Genomic DNA, 21,741 nt, shown 5'->3' on the forward strand with positions numbered 1-21,741 from the left:
GCATGAAGGTCATCGGATTTAGCGTTTTGAAGGTCATTCCATTAAACTATGAGTTGACACATGCTGTAGCTTCAATCTCTTTAAGCATTCTTTCACTTTGTTATAGAAGTTGCTGAGAGGGAGGAACTATAGTTATTGGTTAAATATAAAGCAAAATCATGGTGACTTGTTGCTACAAAAGGATAGCTAATAATGATGTTTTTTCTGTAAAAGATACAAATACTGATTGAGCATTATATTAGCAATCCTATTTCGAAAATTCACTGGGGTGGAACTTTATGATCAGATTATTCTAGATTTTTTTTTTGAAAATAAAGATTGTTCTAGAATAATGTGGAGATAATACAGTGTTGAAGAAGTCATAATCCTTGTTTTGATTGTGTACAAATTGGTAATACAGCGTTGTTGGATAATACTTGTTTTGTTTTATTTTCCGAAAGATAACCCTTATCTTGTTTTCTGTTTCAGGTATGTACACAACAATATATTTTTCAGTTTTGCTGTGGATGCTGACCTTGGGCAGATGTCCAAACATAACGCATCGAGTGTTAAATTCAAATTTCAACATGATTCTGAAAATACTGAGAATGAACAAATTGCGAGAATGCCCGAATTGTCGGAAAAAACTACCAGCAACTTGTGCCCTAGAACTGGTGGTGGATGCAATGGCACATCTGATGGCTCAAATCCCGATGAGCTTCACAGTGTTGGAGATATGGCCTCTGACATATCCGCCGAAGCACAGATGGTTGATAGTGAACAGGCCACATATGCATCTGCAAATAATGACTTGAAAGGCACCAAAGCTTACCAAGAAGCTGATGTTCCTGGACTCTATAATCTTGCTATGGCAATAATTGATTACAGGGGTCATAGAGTAGTAGCACAGGTGTGTATCAAAGCTCTCTCATCCCTTTATTTGGTTTCTTATCTTTTCTACTCTCAAGAGAGCATCTTGCTGGTGTCCTCTCCTTACTTTTAGAGTTTTAGGGGCCATTTGGATACGCGGATTTTAGAATCTTGGATTTTCTCAAAATCCTGGATGGGAGACAAGAGAAGAAGGAGACCGTCCTTTGTTTTCTGATTTCTCGCCCTTCTTTCCGTTGAGCGGAAGAGTAGGAGATCGTCTCGTGTTTCCAGATTTTAAAAATCTCTCCACAGGATAATGGATTGTAAAATCCAGAATTTTACACCGCCTTCAAACTAATACCTGGATTCCAAAATCCATGTATCAAAATAACCCCTGATTTTGTATCTCTGGCTGTTAATTGCTAGCTGATTGACTGCATGTATTCCCTGGTAATATCTGTTATTTTCTCATGCTCGATGCTGTGGATAATTGCTCAAAGTGTGCAGGTCCTTTTTTTTTGGAATGGTGTAGGTCCATAATGACTAGTTATCTGTTCTATCAGCATTGTGATTATTGTGTACATTTTTCATCTTTACCATAATTTTTATATTCTGATTTTTACATGAGAAATGCTAAACTGAGGAGCGCCCTTGCTAAAATGGGGTGAAAGGGCGCCCCCATTGGCTGCAAGGGACGGTTGTGTATTAAATGCATAACCGTATTAAATGCATAACCGGTCCTTGCAGCCAATGGGGGGCACTCTTTCACTCCATTTCTGCAAGGGCGCCCTTCAGTTTAGAATACCTCTTTTATGTTCATTCGACAACTCCTATAGATTAAGAGTACAAACTAATGGCATACAATGACCCAGCAAGCTGGTACTGCATTTTAGTATGCATTAGGCAATACATAGATGAGAAAAAAAATGCAACTTTTGCATGGACAAATGCTGTGTCCGACCAGATATCCTGCAAGCAGAAAGATGCCAAGCAAAGAATCACTAGAGTTGCACCATCATGTTCATGGAGGAACCTATATTTATTAGTAAATAAATATGTATGATAAGCCGACTTAAATGATAGTGGTAGTCACAAATGCTAGGTATTTATCCCCAATGGGGTCCCTGTATGTTGATCTTATGGTTGGATGAAGTTATTGGTTTGCTCTGTAACAATATTTGACTGTTTGAGTTGATGCATTTTCCCTTCCATCTCTGTTAATGTCTGATGTGTAATTTTTAATTTTTTTTTATCAATATCAACTTTTTTTTTTTGAATGGTATCAATATCAACTTATTTAAGTTTAGTCATTGATTCTATGCTACTGCTTTCCATGTTTCTCTAAGCTTGCAAGCAGTTCCTTCTCATCATCTGTTTATCATGTTCTCGTGTTTTCCATATGCAGAGTATTATACCTGGTATCCTTCAAGGAGATAAATCAGACTCGCTTCTCTATGGTTCTGTTGACAATGGCAAGAAAATTTGTTGGAATGAAACATTCCATTCCAAGGTGAGGTGCTTTGTTGATAAATTTTTTTAAAGCTTGTTATATTCTAATTTGCAGTATATAAATATGTCTATCTCTCTCTCTCTCTCTCTCTCTCTCTATATATATATATATATATATATATATGGTGGCCAACAGTCAAGTCCCGTGCAGGTGGTACAATGGAAGTACCATCCTTGATATTTGATCCAACAGCAGCCTCTTAAAAAGTGCGCTTCTATTGGATCAAATATCAAGGATGGTACCGCTATTACGGTACTTGACGGTCGGTCACCATATAAAAACTCTCTCTCTCTCTCTCTCTCTCTATATATATATATATATATATATATATATATATATATATAGTAGAAGAGAAAAGAAGAGAATTTTTTCAATTTTTTGGAAATTCTATGAGAATTACACATCACTTTTTTTGACTTTTTTTAACAAATGCACCCATTCAACCCACATATTTTCAATCCTACCCCCTCCTTTATGCTTTTTAACAAAGGCACCTATTAAAGCCACATAATTTCAATCTTACCCCCCTCCTCTATGCTTTTTTAATAAAAAATCTATAGGTTGATCTTAACCATCCGATTGAAGAGGAATTATGGAAACCTCTATAGATTGGAGGGCTAGGATCAGCCTATGGAAATGATTTTTGGGGCACAACCTATTTATGTTGTGTTCCATCACATGGACGGTTTAGATCAACCTATGATGTGGTCTATACAATTCTTTGTCGGCCCGTGCATCGCACGGGGTTTTTTGCTAGTATATATATATATATATATATATAGGGAAAAATGTTTCTACTCCGAGGGACTAGATAAATTATCTAGTCGTCGACCAAAAATAGAGTAGGTCCATATTGTTTGGGTGATCCAAACCATTCATTTGATAGGGCCCTGACATAGATACAGTGTGCCCAAAAAAATTAGCTCCATAGGATCATCCTAGATTTGTGGAGGTTAAAATGGACGGGTATAAACCTCTACAAATCCGTCCATTTTAACCTCTACTAATCAAAGGGTTAGGATGATCCTATGGAGCTGATTTTTTGGGCACACTGTATCTATGTCAAGGCCCCATCAAATGAATGGTTTGGATCACCCAAACAATATGGGCCCACGTGGACTGGCTTGGGCACTTTTGTAAAAATTATCCTCTTTAAGTTGTTCAGAAACAAATATTGATTTCCTGAATATGAATGAAAGAATTATCATCTTACAAAATTTTATTTTTGTGAACATGTCTAATCTGGCTCATTAATGTTATGCACTGTTCCAAAATTCCCTGAGCCAACCAGGATTTACCTTGGGCGAGTTATTGTCCTAGTCGTAGTTTTTTCTTACCAAGTTAACCAAAAACTCCTTTGCCTCTCCCAAGTTCATTAAAATTTGACCGCTTCAATCGTTGTCTCTCAAATTGACTCCTTTTTACCTTTCGCTGGGTTATCGCCCAAGCTTACATTTTAATCGCTGATTTTACAAACCTCAATGTTTTTTTTTCTGAATGGATTACCAACCTCAATTTTATATCTAAATTTGAGAGTATTGACAAAAATCTTTTGTTAATGTCATTTGAGACTTCTAATTCATGCCATATTTCATCACTCCTATCCTGTGCTTTATCGATGTCACTCACTCACAAGACTACATTGAGATGCTAAGTACTTCTTGCTACATGTCCATCAATTCCATATTTGTAGCTTTCTTTAATGCTATTGCAATTTTAAGGCATCTATAAATCCCAATTACATAGCTTCACCTTTAAACCTGTGACCTGCTATGTGGAACAGACAGAATTCCCTTTCATACGAAGCTTGCTAGTTTTACTTCTAGTTCAAATAAAATACAAAAATGTTTCTAATTTTAGAAGTTCTCCACACTTGACTAGAAGCTTGAATTATATGAATTTGGTATCAGAATCCTGTCTTTTTTTATCTGAATTCGTCGAGGAAAAGACACAAATCTATCAATTGTTCCTAATATCTTTTCATGCATTGCACTCCTTTGTCCCATACAATGAAATTAAGTGTCTTTTGCAAGAGAAATTTTCCCATGTATTGTGTTTCTTAGGCCCTGTTTTTTAGATTTCGACAACCGATTGCAAGTCCAAAGCCGATATTGGACTCAAAATCACATTTAATTTTGAGTCAAATAATCTGCTTTGAACTCACAATCGGTTGTCAAATCTACAACGAACCGGGCCTTAGTGTTGTCTAATATAAGCTGTTAATCCATGTAAGGTAGAATCACATTTTGGTTTGCATTGTCTATTCCTATGGCTGGCTTCAGGAACTGTGGTGCTAAGTTTTTGCCTCACTAATTGAAAAATAACTGGGCGAGTTGGGGGCAAATGTTGCATATGGCTTAATTTGCAGTGATCTGGTGCTATGACTGTGACTTGTCACTAGATGTAATATTATCCTTACGGTATACCTTCTGTTCATCTGTTGATTAGGAAAAGAGATATGATGATACATACATTATCATTGCTTTCTAAAATCTTGAGTAGAGGATCCTTATTTATTGGACGAGATGTATAGCTTGTATACCACCCAGCGTATAAATTTTTTTTTTGAATGGCAAGGATAAATATCATTTCAATAAAAAGACCGAGGAGGTCAATACAATGGATCGAGCACAATAATAAATACAAAAGACCAGCCCCACCTGGGTAAGATAGAAAGACTTGAACACAAATAACTCCACCTCCGCCCTCGAAAGCCCAGCTCTAGCTAGAGAGTCGGCCCTCCAGCTTATAAATATTTCTTTAATAAAATATGCAAATCTTTTTATTTTCTTTATTATTATTATTATTTTAAAAGTATGCTAGGAATGAAAGGCTGGTGGTTTCCTAATGCAGCTGTATTTGTTTGTGCCTGAAAAGATATACAGCTGGGTGGTATCCAAGTTATACATCTTCCATTAATTTTCATGTGTTTTTCTATTTATATATTGTTTACTATAGTTGCCTTTGCTTCATGATGCCAGCTGCATTAGTTTGTGCCTGAAAAGTTAAACATTTAAACTTCCATTAACTTCCATTTCTTTTTCTATTTATCTCTTGTTTACTATAATTGGCTTTGCTTCATGATGCTCTTGTCACGTATTGTGTCATAAATTTAATTTTATAATAACTTCAGGTACTAGAGGCTGCTAAGCACCTCCATTTGAAGGAACATATGGTTTTAGATGGATCCGGAAATGTCGTAAAGTTAGCTGCACCTGTGGAATGCAAGGGTATTATTGGCAGCGATGACAGGTGATCGCTAACATGCCATACCTTTCTTCTCGATTCACTGTGTTCTGTCGGCTTATGCTTGTTACAACATTAGTATGTGTTCTATAATATAGTTGTTACGAACAATGCTTCAATAGTATATATTGATGAGTACTGCTATACATGCTTTGAAATTTTGGCCAGGACCGACACCGAAAGTACCTTGATTCGGTGTCGGTCCCAAATTTCAGCCGAAATAATTTTTTAAACAACCCCCCCCCCCCCCCCCCCCCCCCCCCGAATTTCAAAATTTTAGCTGAAATTACCAAAATTTTGGCCCAAATTTCGGCTAAAATTCGGAAATTTCTGAAATCTTTTTTTTTTTTACAGAATTTCGACCGAAATTTCAATCCTTGCTCCTATACCTGCAACATTATCTTCAAATGTATTGGTCGATTGCTGTTGGATCTTCCATAAGCCTTTGGAAAGTGCACTTGACGCATGAGGGTCTCTCAGATTTTGCATTTTTTGGCTTTATTTTCAGACATTATCTTTTGGACTTGATGAGGGTAACTCCACGGGATGCAAATTACCGCGGTCCGGGATCCAGATTTTGTGTTCTAAGGCCTGAACTTGTTGCTTCCTTTTGCCAGGTAAATTTATGCCTTGGTCACTGTTGGAAACTGGTTTAGGTTTTTTAAAAAATATCAGGTTCCTTTTTTAATTTGAACATGGCTTAATCTGAGCAAGGCTGGAGCTGTGGAGCGGTCAAATTCTATTTCTAAAACTGAAGGAGAAGTCTTGGAGGTGCCTGATTCTCAATGTGTTACTAGTATTGACGCAGAGGTGAATACTGAGACAGTGGCCGCTTCAAGCTCCAAGATAGTAGGTTCTCTTTCAAGCCTACCAATTTTATGTCATTATTGTTGACACAACTTTTCTTTTTGGTTTACTAGTGTTGAAGAAACTCAATTTAAATAGCGCCCACTATGCATACAACATGCTTTTTGTTCCTTAGAGTTATTATTATTATTTAGTTAATCTGATTGGGCTCATCATTGGATGGCCTTAATGGCATACTTGTAAACTTGTTTAAATGAGATATTATAAATTACTACAGGTTTTGCTACATTTCGTGGGCATCTTTCTTGGCGAAAGTTTCCCTCTTCGAGAGTCTTTGCAGCAATTCCCCACAAGGTTCTCTAAAACATTGTTCTGCAATTGTAATAGACCTAGATCTGACCTACCCAGTCTGTTAAAAAATGAAAGATTTGACATGTTGATCGTCGATTATCAATTTCTTTGGGGTTAGTACTAAAGTTAGTTGCTATGATGCTTTTTTGCAGTAATTTATTCTTCGAGAAATTCTAGAATTTGAATATATTGTTAGAAGTTGAATCCAAAAGTTACCCATTGACTTTGACTTTATTCTTTAGTATAAGTTGTACTATAGTTTAGTATCAGAGTGTCAATCATAGATTTGTTCTACGGTTGAGGCTTTGTTTCTCAACCTTGAGGTCTCAGGTTCGATCCCAGCTTACCGATCAAACAAAAATTGTAGATTTGTTCTAAATTATTTGGTATTAGAGCAGCAATTGTAGACTTTTTTCTGCATTATTTGATATTATAGCTAATATGGCTCCTAGAAAGTCTATTCTAGCGACGAATCAAGTGAAAAAATAACATTGAAGCGATTAAGGAGTTGTTGAGACCTCTGTTGTTAAAATCTTACGATTTACGATTTGAATCTTACGATTCAAATCGATTCGTGGGTTCAACGATTCAAATCGGACATAGAATCTTTTTTCGTAAAAATCTTACGATTCAAGTACGATTCTACTTTGAATCATGCGATTTTTACAATTTTTATGATTCTGTATGTTTTGGATTTTGAGAACTTATTGTGATTTCAAAATGAAAATCATTTCAAAATACTTTGTTTATTGCTGACATTTCTTTACATGATGATTATTATAGATTTGAGTATTTACTTTGTTACTGTTGTGATAAATTATATAATGATTTATTATATGATGAATATAGTTTGTGCTTTGTTTAGTAATTTATTGTGTGATGAATATGGTTTGTGCTTCGGATTGCTAATCATGAAATTTTATATTTAATTTAATAGTTTCAAATGGAAAATAGATAATTACTCATTTTTATTCTTATTTTTTACCTTTTTATAGTTTTTAATATTTTTTCTCATTTTTATATATAAATCTTAAAAAATCTTACGATTTACGATTCGATTTACGATTCAAACCTTGTTACAATTTACGATTCGATTCCGATTTTCAGAACCTTGGTTGAGACATCAAGCAGAATGATAGATCCAAAGGATGGATGAAATGAGACAGCAATTCTCACAATTCAGCACTGTTTTCACTCAATTACTATGCAACCCAGCCATACTGCATGCTCCATATTCACGACAAATGGCAACACCTGATTGTTTGCTAGGCATTGAAGATACAGAAGTATCCTATGAGGATTTGAGTTTCCCATGAGTTACCTGTATCTTTTCTAATGCCATGAAGTAATCTAGAAGATTCGATCAAACACACAATTGGAAAACTGGTTGTGAGAAAATTGCGCCCGATGGCACCCAATCAAAAGAACTTGAAATTGATGTTTAATCAACCGACGTTGAACTGGAGCGATCTACAGATATATGGTCGATCAATGGAAGATTGATCGATTGGTTGGGACCGACACCGAAAGTACATAAATCTGAAATTTCAGCCAAAATCCAAAATTTCAGAAATTTCGGGGAAATGTAATTTTAATTTTTTTTTCTGAAATTTACTTCTTTTTTTTTCCAAAATTTCGGCAAAATAATGAAATTTGTTTTTTTACAGAATTTCGGCCAAAATTTCGGTATTTCGGTCGTAATTTCAGTATTTCGGCCCAGTTTCAGCTATGTCTGAAACCGAAACCGAAACCGAAATTTTAAACCTTGCCTTGGAGGAGTTTATATATATCATTCCTGATAATATACTCCCAAGATTACCACTAGAGTATTCTCTTTCCAAATATCTTGTTTGAAAAAGCAACAGGATCCTTGAGTTCATAGATTATTTTTTTTTGAAAATTGTCCAACTTCAATCCTCTTAAAAGTTAAAAGTATTATAACATTTTTATCATTCTTCAAGGTAAAAAGAAGTGAACAAGGGAAGGTCATTGATTGACTTGGTTTTTTTACTAAATAGGACAAGCCAAAGGAGTTTTTGGTTTACTTGGCAGGTCAGAACTCGGACATGGGCTTGAGTTCATAGATTATAGGTACGGTGTTTTCGTTGACAAGCGAATATCTTTGGAACAAGAAGACATGAACTCATGAATTGGAATGCATGTTTTTTTTTTTCTGTAGGGGGTGACTGATGTAATACAACTTTGTATCCAACTTTTGACTACAGGAAGGATATTTGATCGCATCCCAGATTTTGACTTTGGATTGGAACAAAAACACGAGCGAAAGAGTATGGACTTTCCAGGCTCCACCCAGAGTATGCACCTTTGGCACCTTTGGTTGGGCGGCGTTGCTGGAGAGGATTCAAACGGTGGACTTTCTTTGGAAGAGGGAGAGAATGTAGAGTCGTAGACCATTTATTCATTCACTGTAAAGTTGCAAGGGAAATTTGGAGTGAATTGTTAAATAGATTCGGCATTAGTTGGGATTTTCCTGAAAAACTCATTGATCTCCTTCAGGGATGGCCGGCGGTACCATGGAAGAAATAGGGTAAAACTCTATGGAACATAGCCTTCCTATGTTATGGGTATTATGGAAGGAAAGAAACACAAGAGTCTTTAAAAGGATTTCCAATAGTCCAAATATCCTGCTCATGAACTTCATTGCATTGACGATCTCTTGGGTGAAATTCCTTCCCCAATTCAAATTTGTCTCTGCCTATGATCTATGGGAAAGGTGGAGTGTCGTTTGCAGTAGTGTGGAGACTAAGCAAAAAGTGGTACAAGATTGGAATCCTCTGTCTCCTAGGTTGCTCAAGCTCAATTATGATGGCTCTAGCTTGGGGAGCCCTGGGCCTGGGGTTGAGGGTGTCCTAAGAAACGAGAGAAGGGAGGTCATTTGGGCCTTCATGGGTCCCATAGGGGTGGCGGATGCTACAGAAGCAAAAGTGCGCACAGTTTACCAAGGCTTGAAGTTGGTAGTGAGAGACCATCTCAACAATATGGTGTGGTAGAAGGGTACTCATTTAACGTCATTTGTTGGGTAAATGGAGAGCAAAAGCCGCCTTGGAGATTTGATAGATTGTTTGATGAGATGTTTGATTGGGCGAGATTGTCTTTTGTAGCATTTTAGCATGTTCGTCGCTTGGCCAACAAGGTAGTGGATAGGCTCACGAGAGACAGAGTTTCCGAGGAGGACTTGGCGTTATTTGACTCTCTCCTGTCTTGATCAGTTTCTTTTAGCGAGACGCCTTGACTAGTTTCTTTTAGTGTCTGTAGTTTTTTTTTTCTCTTTGTATTATCCTCTTGTATCTACCATCTCGGGCTTCTTTATTGTCAATGATATTGGCTACCATTCCAAAAAAAAAAAAAGCCAAAATGGGATGGAAAAACTAGGGATTGGAGGCTCAATTCTGATGCAAATAGGGCCCACTTCAATGTAGGACAGTTTGACACAGATAGGGTCCATCTTTCACAAAAATAGAAAGAGTTACTTAAGTCACTTAAGTGAATTAGAATAAAAGAGGGTTCACTACATGCCCACAACAGTATTCACTTCACTGTTCATGACACTACTCACATCATATTCTATCTAATGCATAGTTGTTGCTAATAATTTCATATTAAGAAAAATGTTTGACCGTTGAATTTATATTGTTCTTTTATGTAGGATACGGTAGACGAGGAGCACGTTAAGGCTGCTCAAGAATGTAATTCTGCACCTCCTGAAGGCTGTAAATCATGCGAGGAGATACTATTGAATCCTAATGTTTTTACTGAGTTTAAACTAGCTGGCGGTCAGGAGGTAAGTATTGCATGTGTAACATTATATATTCTTTTTCTTACCTTTTTCTTTGTAATTCACATTGGAGGTGATGCCTCTCTTTACTAGTTAACAAAACGTGATTCGGCAATAAAACAGGAGGAAAAAAATTCGAGTTTAATGCTTTTTTGGTTAAAAAAAAACAATAGTAAAGCATTTAAAATTTTGTAATTTACAAAATATAGTGTGGGTAAAGTTGTAAAGATTGGCCAAAAAAACATGTTTAAAACGTTTTCCTCAAAAAAAAATCCCGAGTTTTTTACTGTAAAAGTTTTAAACTGCAAACCATTAAAACGAGTTTTAAACGGCATTTTTTTTTATAAAAAAATGCCTTTTTTGCTAACTATGCTCTTTACATTATCTCCCTTATTCATCAGGAGATAACTGCAGATGAAGCAAGTGTAATGAAAGCTGGCAAATATCTCGTAGATGTTGTTCTTCCCAAGTTCATCCAAGATCTTTGTACGCTCGAGATATCACCCATGGATGGTCAGACTTTAACTGAAGCCCTCCATGATCATGGAATAAATGTCCGTTATATTGGAAAAGTAAGCCTTTCTCGACTTGAAACTTGGAGAGCTGTTCTTTTTTTTTGGATGACATAGGGTATCCCCACGCCATTTTAGGGCGGGACTAATCCCTATGGAAACTTAGAGAACTGTTCTTATTCAACCATCACTACATTCTTGTTGATGTGTCTTATCCTGTTCTCCACAGGTAGCTGATATGACCAGACATTTCCCTCATATATGGAATCTATGTGTCACCGAGATTGTTGTCAGGTCTGCCAAGCATATTCTCAAGGTGACCCGTCTTATTACATTAACATCACACGTTCTTAAACAAGCTCTCTTAATGATTGGGAGGAAGCATATTGGGTTTTTTCATGCCTTAGGCACTTACTTACAGTAACCATCACTGCTTCAAAACTCCGAGTCAATCATCGACTCACCATGCAAATTTACCTTGGCCAAGTTCTCGCCCATGTCCGAGTTTTGACCTGCCACGATAACCAAAAACTCCTTTGGCTTGTCCTATTTAGTAAAAAAAACCAAGTGAAATCCTAGGGGTGATGGCAACCCAAGAGGGGGGGTGAATTGGGTTTTAAAAACTTTTGCCAAAAATCAATGCGGAAGCTAAGAACAATAACAAATTAAGACCTTGAGCACAAATGAAATAAAAGTCAAAATGCACACCACAAAATAAAGAGCAAGGGTAAAGAGAGAGTGCACTGAGATTTTTAAGTGGTTCGGTCCCAACCTCGGACCTACTCCACTCCACCAACACAATCCGTTGATGGCTTCACTATGGATTCCCTTAATGGTGGGGAATCAACCCAATTACAAAGATGATTCGGCTAGGAGAAAGCTCCGCGTCTCCAACACTCGCTCTTGAGATGGCTACGCGTCTTTTCACACTCGCCAAATTACAAAGATATTCTTTGAATAAAGAAAACAAAAAATCCCTTCAAAAGTGTTACAAATGATGGATAGAAGATGTACAAATATAAGCCTAATCCACTTCCTTGCTTAGAGATGAGAGAGGCACTAAAACAAGTTTGAATTTCTCTTTTTGGATCTTCAATAGCAAAGAGATGGTTTAGAAAGGTTTAGATAGTGTGCATATAGCCCATTTGAAAATATGACCGTTTGGGGGTAAAACCGTAAAAAACTGGGTTGAAAAAGTCAAGCCCGCAGTCCCCAACGGCTCTATTGCCAGACCGGCACAGTCGACCGAGACACAGCGGTCGTTCGTTCCTATCGGGCACACATTTTTAATTTCAAACCGTCGTGGTCGATCGGCCCCATGACGGTCGCCCGGCGAGGGCTACCTGTTCGCTCAAAAATTCGGCTCAAAACCTTTCCGCGGTCGACCAGACCTATGGAGGTCGACCGGCTAGATCATGCTGGAGTGTTCCTGGATTTCCAGAAACACCTCCGCGGTCGCCCGTAAAGATCCTGTCGACCGGCCCGCTATTTTTCGACAAGTGCTGGATTTCCAGCTACCTTGCCGCGGTCGCCCGGGGAACCCCTGTCGACCGGCCCTGTGTTAAATCCATTTTAACATATAAAGTTCAGGGGCTTTGGGCTTAAGTCCTATGTTTTCAAATACATTTTCAAGTTCATTTTAAAACATTGTTAAGTGCCTTTAACATCTCTAAAAACAAAGGAGAAGAATACAAACTAAATTGACTGGACAAGCACTTCAATCTTCTCTTGAACTTCTAGGCTTCAAGTCAACATGGATCATTTCTTCCTTTCTTTTGGCTTCACAAGGTCTTCATGAAATGCTCCAAGCCTTTATCTTCCTTTGGCTTCAAATGATCTTCTCCATTTGATTCATGCCACGATTCATGCAATGTCCTTGACTTTTGTGTTTGATTACTTGAATCTCCAACACATGCACTTCAACATCAAACACATTAGAAACACAACACAAATAAACTTGTGTTTGGAATCATCAAAACATAGAAGATTGCCAAGGTGGGAACCATTGGGCTTACAATCTCCCCCTTTTTATGATGACAACACATAAGGTGATTGCCACGTTTTAGTACAAAAAACATAAAACTTCTCCCCCTTTGTCATCACAAAAAGAAAGGATGAAATTTTAAGCACAAGGGATTAAAAAATGCAATGTATAGCTCCCCCTTCGTCAAGGAATGAAACAATCTAAAACTCCCCCTATTGAAAAACAAAATTCAAAACAAGGAGGGTTTAGAAATATAAATGGGGTTTTGAAAAATAACACAATTTCAAGTTTCCCCTAAATCAAATCTCTTCCTATTTGAAATACAAATAGAATATATGTGGGTTCATCAAAACACATTACCAAGGTAAAGATGTAACAATGTAAACATGAACCTTGGGCACAAACTATCAAAATCATAAAGATATTCAAGTTAAAGCACAAGCCCCTAATCTAATGCAAAAACGTAGAAAACTAGGTTGGGGCCTTTGGAACCCAAACCAACTTGGTTCCAATTTGTTTAGATTTTACCTAAAATACTCTTTTCAACCCAAATCATCTTATTCTTAGGTAAAGTTCTAAACACACATTCATTTTTAAAATGTCATAATCTACCACAATAATGACATAATACAACATGTAGAAAGACATGTAACAATACAAGAAGATTTAAGATTTTCAACAATTTTCTTTTCTTGTAAATTTTGATTTAAAAAAACCAAATTTTCATTTTCTTTTCCAAATAAATTGCATATTTGAATCAAATCACAATTAACACTAATCAAGTTTTCATTTATTTGATTGAAAGCATCATTTTTGAGCGAAAAATTATCAATTTCCACTTATAAATAATCAATCTCTTTTTGCATGTTGGAAATTGAAATGTTGAAATCCTTCTCAATATCAAAAGACTTTAAATGCTCATTAGGATTCACAGCACAATCATGTATATGAGATGCATTAGAATCTACAAATGCAAAATGACAATCATGAGATTTATAGATATTTTCAAGTTTAACCCAAATTTCATGAGCATTTTTACATTTTAAAATTTTCTCAAATATATGGAGACAATGAGCAACAAATGGCGATTAAAACTTTGACATTCAAATCAAACCATTTGGAATCAATTTTCCCACTTTTCTTTTTAGAAAAAGATAAATCATTTTCAAGTACATCCAAAATGTCATAATCTAATGATTCTATAAAGAAACTCATACGAATTTTTCATTTATCAAAATTATTTTCATCACAAATAGGTGGATCTACAACCGATTGGCCAAGATGAAAATCCATGGTTTTTGCCACAAAAAAAATAATCTTTCCTCTTTTAAATTTTTGAAAATTTAAAAATCCCTAAATAACAGCCTTATGCTCTGATACCAAATGAAATCCCATGGGTGATGGCAACCCAAGAGGGGGGGGGGGAATTGGGTTTTAAAAACTTTTGCTAAAAATCAATGCGGAAGCTAAAAACAACGACAAATTAAAACCTTAAGCACAAATGACATAAAAATAAAAATGCACACCACAAAATAAAGACCAGGGGTAAACAGAGAGTGCACCGAGATTTTTAAGTGGTTCGGTCCCAACCTCGGACCTACTCCACTCCACCAACACAATCCGTTGATGGCTTCACTATGGATTCCCTTAATGGCGGAGAATCAACCCAATTACAAAGATGATTAGGCTATGCCTTGCAAGACTCGCCACGAACTGGAGAAAGCTCCGCGTCTCCAACACTCGCTCTTGAGATGGCTACGCGTCTCTTCGCACTCGCCAAATTACAAAGATATTCTTTGAATAAAGTTCCCTTCAAAAGGGTTACAAAAGATGGATAGAAGATGTACAAATATAAGCCTAATCTACTTCCTTGCTTAGAGATGAGAGAGGCACTTAAACAAGTTTGATTTTATCTTTTTGGATCTTCAAGTTATTGCAAAGGGATGGTTTAGAAGGTTTAGATAGTGTACATATAGCCCATTTGAAAATATGACCGTTCGGGGGTAAAACTGTAAAAAACTGGGTTGAAAGAGTCAAGCCCTGCACTCCCCAACGGCTCTATTGCCAGACCGGCGCGGTCGACCGAGACACGGTGGTCGTCCGCCCCTATCGGGCACAACTCTTTAATTTCAAATTTCAAACCGTCGCGGTCGACCGGCCCCATGGCGGTCGCCCGGCGAGAGCTACCTGTTCGCTCAAAAATTCGGCTCAAAACATTTCCGCGGTCGACCGGACTTATGGAGGTCGACCGGCCAGACCATGCTGGAGTGTTCCTGGATTTCCAGAAACACCTCCGCAGTCGCCCGGAAAGACCCGGTCGACCGGCCTGCTATTTTTCGACAAGTGCTGGATTAAATCCAGCTACCTTGTCGCGGTCGCCCGGGGAACCCCTGTCGACCGGCCCTGTGTTAAATTTCATTTTAACATATAAAATTCAGGGGCTTTGGGCCATGGTCTTTGGGCGTAAGTCCTATGTTTTCAAATACATTTTCAAGTTCGTTTTAAAACATTGTTAAGTGCCTTTAACATCTCTAAAAACAAATGAGATTAATACAAACTAAATTGGCTTGACAAGCACTTCAATCTTCTGTTGAACTTCAATGCTTCAAGTCAACATGGATCATTTCTTCCTTTCTTTTGGCTTCACAAGGTCTTCATGAAATGCTCCAAGCCTTCATCTTCCTTTGACTTCAAATTATCTTCTCCATTTGATTCATGCCACTATCTATGCAATGTCCTTGACTTTTGTGTTTGATTACTTGAATCTCCAACACATGCACTTCAACATCAAACACATTAGAAATACAACACAAATCAACTTGTGTTTGGAATCATCAAAACATAGAAGATTGCCAAGGTGGGAACCATTGGGCTTACGCCAAGTCAATCAATGACCTTCCCGTGTTCACTTCTTTTTACCTTGAAGAATGGTAAAAATGTTATAATACTTTTAACTTTTTAGAGGATTGAAGTTGGAATTATCAATGAAAAAAAAAAAAAAATTGGAGTTGGAAGCATAAAGCCGAGAAGTCACTTTTAACTGCAACTTTATTTCTTGAAAATTTGTTTACCTGCAAATGCAATATAGAGTTCTGTAATAGTGATTGAAGGCAATTTATGATATCATGTAAGCGCCACTTTTTGGATCTTCAAGTTATTGCAAAGAGATGGTTTAGAAGGTTTAGATAGTGTACATATAGCCCATTTGAAAATATGACCGTTTGGGGGTAAAACTGTAAAAAACTGGGTTGAAAGAGTCAAGCCCTGCACTCCCCAACGGCTCTATTGCCAGACCGGCGCGGTCGACCGAGACATGGCGGTCGTCCGCCCCTATCGGGCACATCTCTTTAATCTCAAATTTCAAACCGTCGCGGTCAACCGGCCCCATGGCGGTCGCCCGGCGAGGGCTACCTGTTCGCTAAAAAATTCGGCTCAAAACATTTCCGCGGTCGACCGGCCAGACCATGCTGGAGTGTTCCTGGATTTCCAGAAACACCTCCGCAGTCGCTCGGAAAGACCCGGTCGACCGGCCTGCTATTTTTCGACAAGTGCTGGATTAAATCCAGCTACCTTGCCGCGGTCGCCCGGGGAACCCCTGTCGACCGACCCTGTGTTAAATTCCATTTTAACATATAAAGTTCAGGGGCTTTGGGCCATGGTCTTTGGGCGTAAGTCCTATGTTTTCAAATACATTTTCAAGTTCATTTTAAAACATTGTTAAGTGCCTTTAACATCTCTAAAAACAAATGAGATTAATACAAACTAAATTGACTTGACAAGCACTTCAATCTTCTCTTGAACTTCAATGCTTCAACTCAACATGGATTATTTCTTCCTTTCTTTTGGCTTCACAAGGTCTTCATGAAATGCTCCAAGCCTTCATCTTCCTTTGGCTTCAAATTATCTTCTCCATTTGATTCATGCCACTATCCATGCAATGTCCTTGACTTTTGTGTTTGATTACTTGAATCTCCAACACATGCACTTCAACATCAAACACATTAGAAATACAACACAAATCAACTTGTGTTTGGAATCATCAAAACATAGAAGATTGCCAAGGTGGGAACCATTGGGCTTACACCAAGTCAATCAATGACCTTCCCGTGTTCACTACTTTTTACCTTGAAGAATGGTAAAAATGTTATAATACTTTTAACTTTTTAGAGGATTGAAGTTGGAATTATCAATGAAAATAAAATAAAATTGGAGTTGGAAGCATAAAGCCGAGAAGTCACTTTTAACTGCAACTTTATTTCTTGAAAATTTGTTTACCTGCAAATGCAATATAGAGTTCTATAATAGTGATTGAAGGCAATTTATGATATCATGTAAGCGCCACTTTTTTTTGTGGTTACACAGGATTTTTTGAGAGAGTCCCAGGATCATGATCTCGGGCCTTCAATCTCGCATTTCTTCAATTGTTTCCTCAGCAATCTACCTTCTGGTAGTGCTAACAATACAGAAATGAAAACTCAAAAGAAGGTATGACAAACATAATTGGCTTTTTCTTATTTATCATTTTTCGTTGTAATTTTTTTCAATACCTGTTTTGTGCTAGTACTTAGTTTTAAGTTTTGAGGAATGATAGGGGCAAGGGCGCCCTTGCATAAAAAGCCGGAAAAGGGCCCTTGATTGGATCCACGTCATTAAGTGTAACTGATTTTACTTTCTCAATCAGTTTTAACTTTTAACAAGTAACCGAAAATGATTTGGATCCAATCAAGGGCATTTCGACAGAAACCCTGACAAAAATTAACTCCACTCTTAGAAAAGAGAAGAACAACGAGATTCCTTTAAGATATTTCTAAAAATACGACAAAAAATAAAAAGAAAAACCGGGCGAAGAATCTTACATGGATTCCGGCCTTGATTTCGTACCGAAATGTTTCCGTGATTTTACAAGATTTCGGATGAAATTTCGTACTAAAACACAAATGTTTCAGTTTCGCTGATGACCGAAACCGAAACATAAAGTTAATACCTTGTCCATAAGAACTAATCAGGCTTCACATTGAAACTGCTATACTATTTCATGTGCTAGTATAATAGTGACACATGTAATAAGTGACCTGCGACCATGAATTAGTAAAGAAGCTGATGCAAATGGGTAGACACGTGTAGACCTAAACTTCAACTCAGTTGTCACATCCAATCTGTGCATGTCATGTGCACGACATCCCTAGGGCCATGTCAATATTTGGGGTACACATTGATATATACTTTCACATCTTCTATTGGGATGAATCCCTACCAATAGGAGAACCTGCGGGAGTGGTCTATTCATTTTTTTGGCCAAAGCTTTGTAAGTGTGGCCTATTGACACCCCACTGAACAAGGTGATATCTGGTTGTGGCAGTTGATGACCATTACCTGCTTTTTGTAGAATCACACAAATGCTTGAGTGTCCTATATTTGGAGAAGCTAATACACCAGATAGGGTACTTTGTAACCTGAAGGGTTGATAACCTAGTTTTCCTTGGCATTTTTTGGTTATACTCATGAGTTAGAGGTTATCCCATGTACACTAAACTTTATTCTCTTTTTTATTCTTTACATGTTTATACTTTAATCATTCTTCATCCTATATACACGAACTTTCTTCTCCTTTTTGTACTTTACATGTTTATACTTTAATCATTCTTTTTCTCTTCCCCAACTCTCACTCTTTATCCTATGTACACTAAACTTTCTTCTCGTTTTTGTTCTTTACATGTTTATACTCAAATCATTCTTTTGCTCTTTCCCAACTTTGTTCAACTTTTAGTTTATCATTTGTGTAAAATATTTGACACCATCTGTTGTTCCGTCTCAGCAATTTGTCTTATAATGTTATTTATAAGTTCTCACATTTGTACAGAACTTTTTTTTTAAATGGACATTTGTACCGAATTTTATTTGAGGCTTTACTGAATCCTTTTCAAGAAAAATGAGATTGATGGAGGTCTTGACTTGTAATATATGAAATTGTTAGCATCTGTTTTTGTTCACTTATCTTTTGTGGAATATTGCTTTCACTAATGCTAACGCATATACTTCTCCAGGAACATCCAGGCTATCAACCTGGAGGCAAGTCTAAAAGAGGGCAAACAAGGTGGAGTCATGGAGCATCTGCAAAAAAGAATCATTCAGCATATATGCATGTTACTTCTGAAGGACTGTGGTCTGACATTCAAGAATTTGCAAAAGTCAAATATCAGGTACCGCAACACTATAGTTTGGAGTTGCCATGTGAATTCTTTGTAGGTTCCTATATTATTGTGTCTGAAAATATGTTTTTCTCGATGCAGTTTGAATTGCCTATGGATGCAAGGTTGCTGGCAACAAAAGTTTCAGCTATTCGTAATCTGTGCCAAAAGGTGACTGAATTTTATCTCATCGGTGGATTTGTAAACTCTTATTCTGTAAAAATCATTTTGCCACTAAATTGACGGTTACTACATGTCTTTTGGGCTTATTTTTCTCTTTGAATTCATTAAATTTTCTTATTATTATGGTTGGTAGGGGTAGCCTCATGCCTTCTTTTTTCTTGCTAAGAACTTTCTAGGGCTGTTTGGGTGTAACAAATTTCAGAAATGGGGCTGACGGGCTGTTTTCACAGTCTCATATGGTAGTGAACTAAGAATGGCTGAGGCGTTCTTAATTTGCAATTTGGTGCATTTTTTGCAATGAAACCTATACTTGGTTCCATTTGTGGCTGTGCAAAAACTATGAGCCGATAAGACCATGTTGAGAAGAAAGAATGAGAGGAGAGAATCGTGAGTGAAGAGAACTCCCCCTCACTTATGTATTTATATTAATCAGATAAAGTACATAGACAATTATACCCTTATGGTGACTACTCATTCTAACACTCCCCCTCAAGCTGGAATGTATATATCATACATTCCTAGCTTGTTACAAATATCACTCAATCTAGCCTTTCCCAATGACTTTGTGAACATATCCGCTAATTGATCTGCAGAACGAGTGAATACGATACATATTTCTCCCTTCTGGATCCTCTGACGAATAAAATGTCAATAATCCTTGATCTTGTTTTGTGCGCTCATGGAATACTGGATTAGTTGCAATATGTATTGCAGCTTTGTTATCACAATTCAATTGTGAAGGTGAGGAAGAGATGATACGAATCTCTGACAGAAGTGATCGTAGCCAAATGAGCTTTGTACTCGTATGTGCCATCACTCTGTACTCGGCTTCAGCACTTGACTTCACAATGAGATCTTGCTTCTTACTTCTCTATGACACTAGATTACCCCTACAAAGGTACAATATCCAGTGGTCGATCTCCTATCTGCTGGAGATCCAGCCCAATCATTATCAGAAAAACTTTCAATCCTCATATGACTATGTCTCTTGAATAATAGACCCCTTCCTGGTGCTCCCTTCAAATACTTAAGAATCTGAACTACTGGTGCTCAATGTGAGGTACGTGGGGAATTCATGTACTGGCTGACTACCCGTACAGCATACGATATATCTGGGCGAGTAACCGTAAGATATATAAGCTTTCCACCAGTCTCCTGTATCTGCCAGGGTCTTTCAACAACTCTCCTTCTGGGGCAAATTTTACATTGGGGTCCATGGGTACTAATTCATGCTTCACTCCAAGGTTTCCTGTCTCCTCTAATAGATCCAAAACATACTTCCTTTGTGAAAGAGATAGACCTCGAGAAGAATATGCTACCTCTATCCCAAGGAAGTATTTGAGGCGTCCGAAATCCTTAGTGGAAAACTCTTTCTGTAAGAATATCTTCAACCTCTGTATACCCCCTGAATCACTGCTCGTGATGATGATGTCATCGACATACACAATCAGCAAAATACAATAAGATGAGGACTAATGACTGAATACCGAGTGGTCTTACAACGCACTGTTTCATGCCAAAACGCATGACGGCCTCACTGTACCTCCTGAACCATGCTTGTGGAGGTCGCTATGAAGCAGTGCATTCTTCACATCTAACTGATGAAGTATCCAACCCTGATTAACTGTCGGAGAGAGGAGGACACGAACCGATGGTATTTTGGCAACCGGGGAGAAGGTTTCTGTATAATCAACGCCAAAAGTCTGTGTATATCCTTTAGCGACCAGGCGCTCTAATCCATGTTGAGAAGAAAGAATGAGAGGAGAGAATCGTGAGTGGAGAGAACTCCCCCTCATGTATTTATATTAATGAGATAAAGTAAATAGACAATTATACTCTTATGGTGACTACTCATTCTAACAGACCTCACCACTTCCCCCCAGCTCAATCTCAATTTTGGGCGTCCCAAACAGGCTGTGAATTTCTTTAATGTACTGTCTTTTTCTTAAAACAATTTTATTTATCATGCCTTTTTTTCTGCAAACTTTTTCATTTATTGTTTCATGCCATTTCTAACTACTACCTGCAAGGAGATTTAGTTATAAGTTAAGTACTAAAAGTCTAAAACAGTGGTGTATACTATTCTTCTTTCATGTAATTGATTTTTGCTTTGATACCTACATTTTCTCATGCATGAAGGATTGTTTTTTAACACTACTTAGAGGACACGTGAATTTGTTGCAACCAAAGTTCAACAAGCCCATAATTCAACAAAGATGATTCGAGAGAAGAAAAGAGTCTATTGAGATCAAAAAGTAGGCTTGAGGAGAATCAAAATAGCAATAACATCAATAATAAAGCTCCACTCGTCACAA

General features: G+C 37.4%; 1 protein-coding gene across 3 annotated transcripts in view; it reads left to right on the forward strand.

Moving 5' to 3' along the window:
• Nucleotides 1–21,741, forward strand: part of LOC143845872 (clustered mitochondria protein-like) — a 43,206-nt gene that overhangs the window by 13,066 nt on the left and 8,399 nt on the right. For all 3 annotated transcript variants that reach the window (XM_077354279.1, XM_077354281.1, XM_077354280.1), the window contains 11 exons: nucleotides 469–889; nucleotides 2,255–2,359; nucleotides 5,493–5,611; nucleotides 6,114–6,222; nucleotides 6,320–6,454; nucleotides 10,431–10,565; nucleotides 10,961–11,131; nucleotides 11,301–11,387; nucleotides 17,418–17,540; nucleotides 19,100–19,255; nucleotides 19,346–19,414. In XM_077354279.1, coding sequence (XP_077210394.1) covers nucleotides 469–889; nucleotides 2,255–2,359; nucleotides 5,493–5,611; nucleotides 6,114–6,222; nucleotides 6,320–6,454; nucleotides 10,431–10,565; nucleotides 10,961–11,131; nucleotides 11,301–11,387; nucleotides 17,418–17,540; nucleotides 19,100–19,255; nucleotides 19,346–19,414 — 1,630 coding nt within the window. The remainder of the gene's footprint in view (nucleotides 1–468; nucleotides 890–2,254; nucleotides 2,360–5,492; nucleotides 5,612–6,113; nucleotides 6,223–6,319; nucleotides 6,455–10,430; nucleotides 10,566–10,960; nucleotides 11,132–11,300; nucleotides 11,388–17,417; nucleotides 17,541–19,099; nucleotides 19,256–19,345; nucleotides 19,415–21,741) is intronic.

The sequence above is a fragment of the Tasmannia lanceolata genome, unplaced genomic scaffold (assembly GCF_043159265.1).
Source record: "Tasmannia lanceolata isolate RefF3 unplaced genomic scaffold, GAP_Taslan_0.1 ptg000015l, whole genome shotgun sequence".
Classification (NCBI taxonomy): Eukaryota; Viridiplantae; Streptophyta; class Magnoliopsida; order Canellales; family Winteraceae; genus Tasmannia; species Tasmannia lanceolata.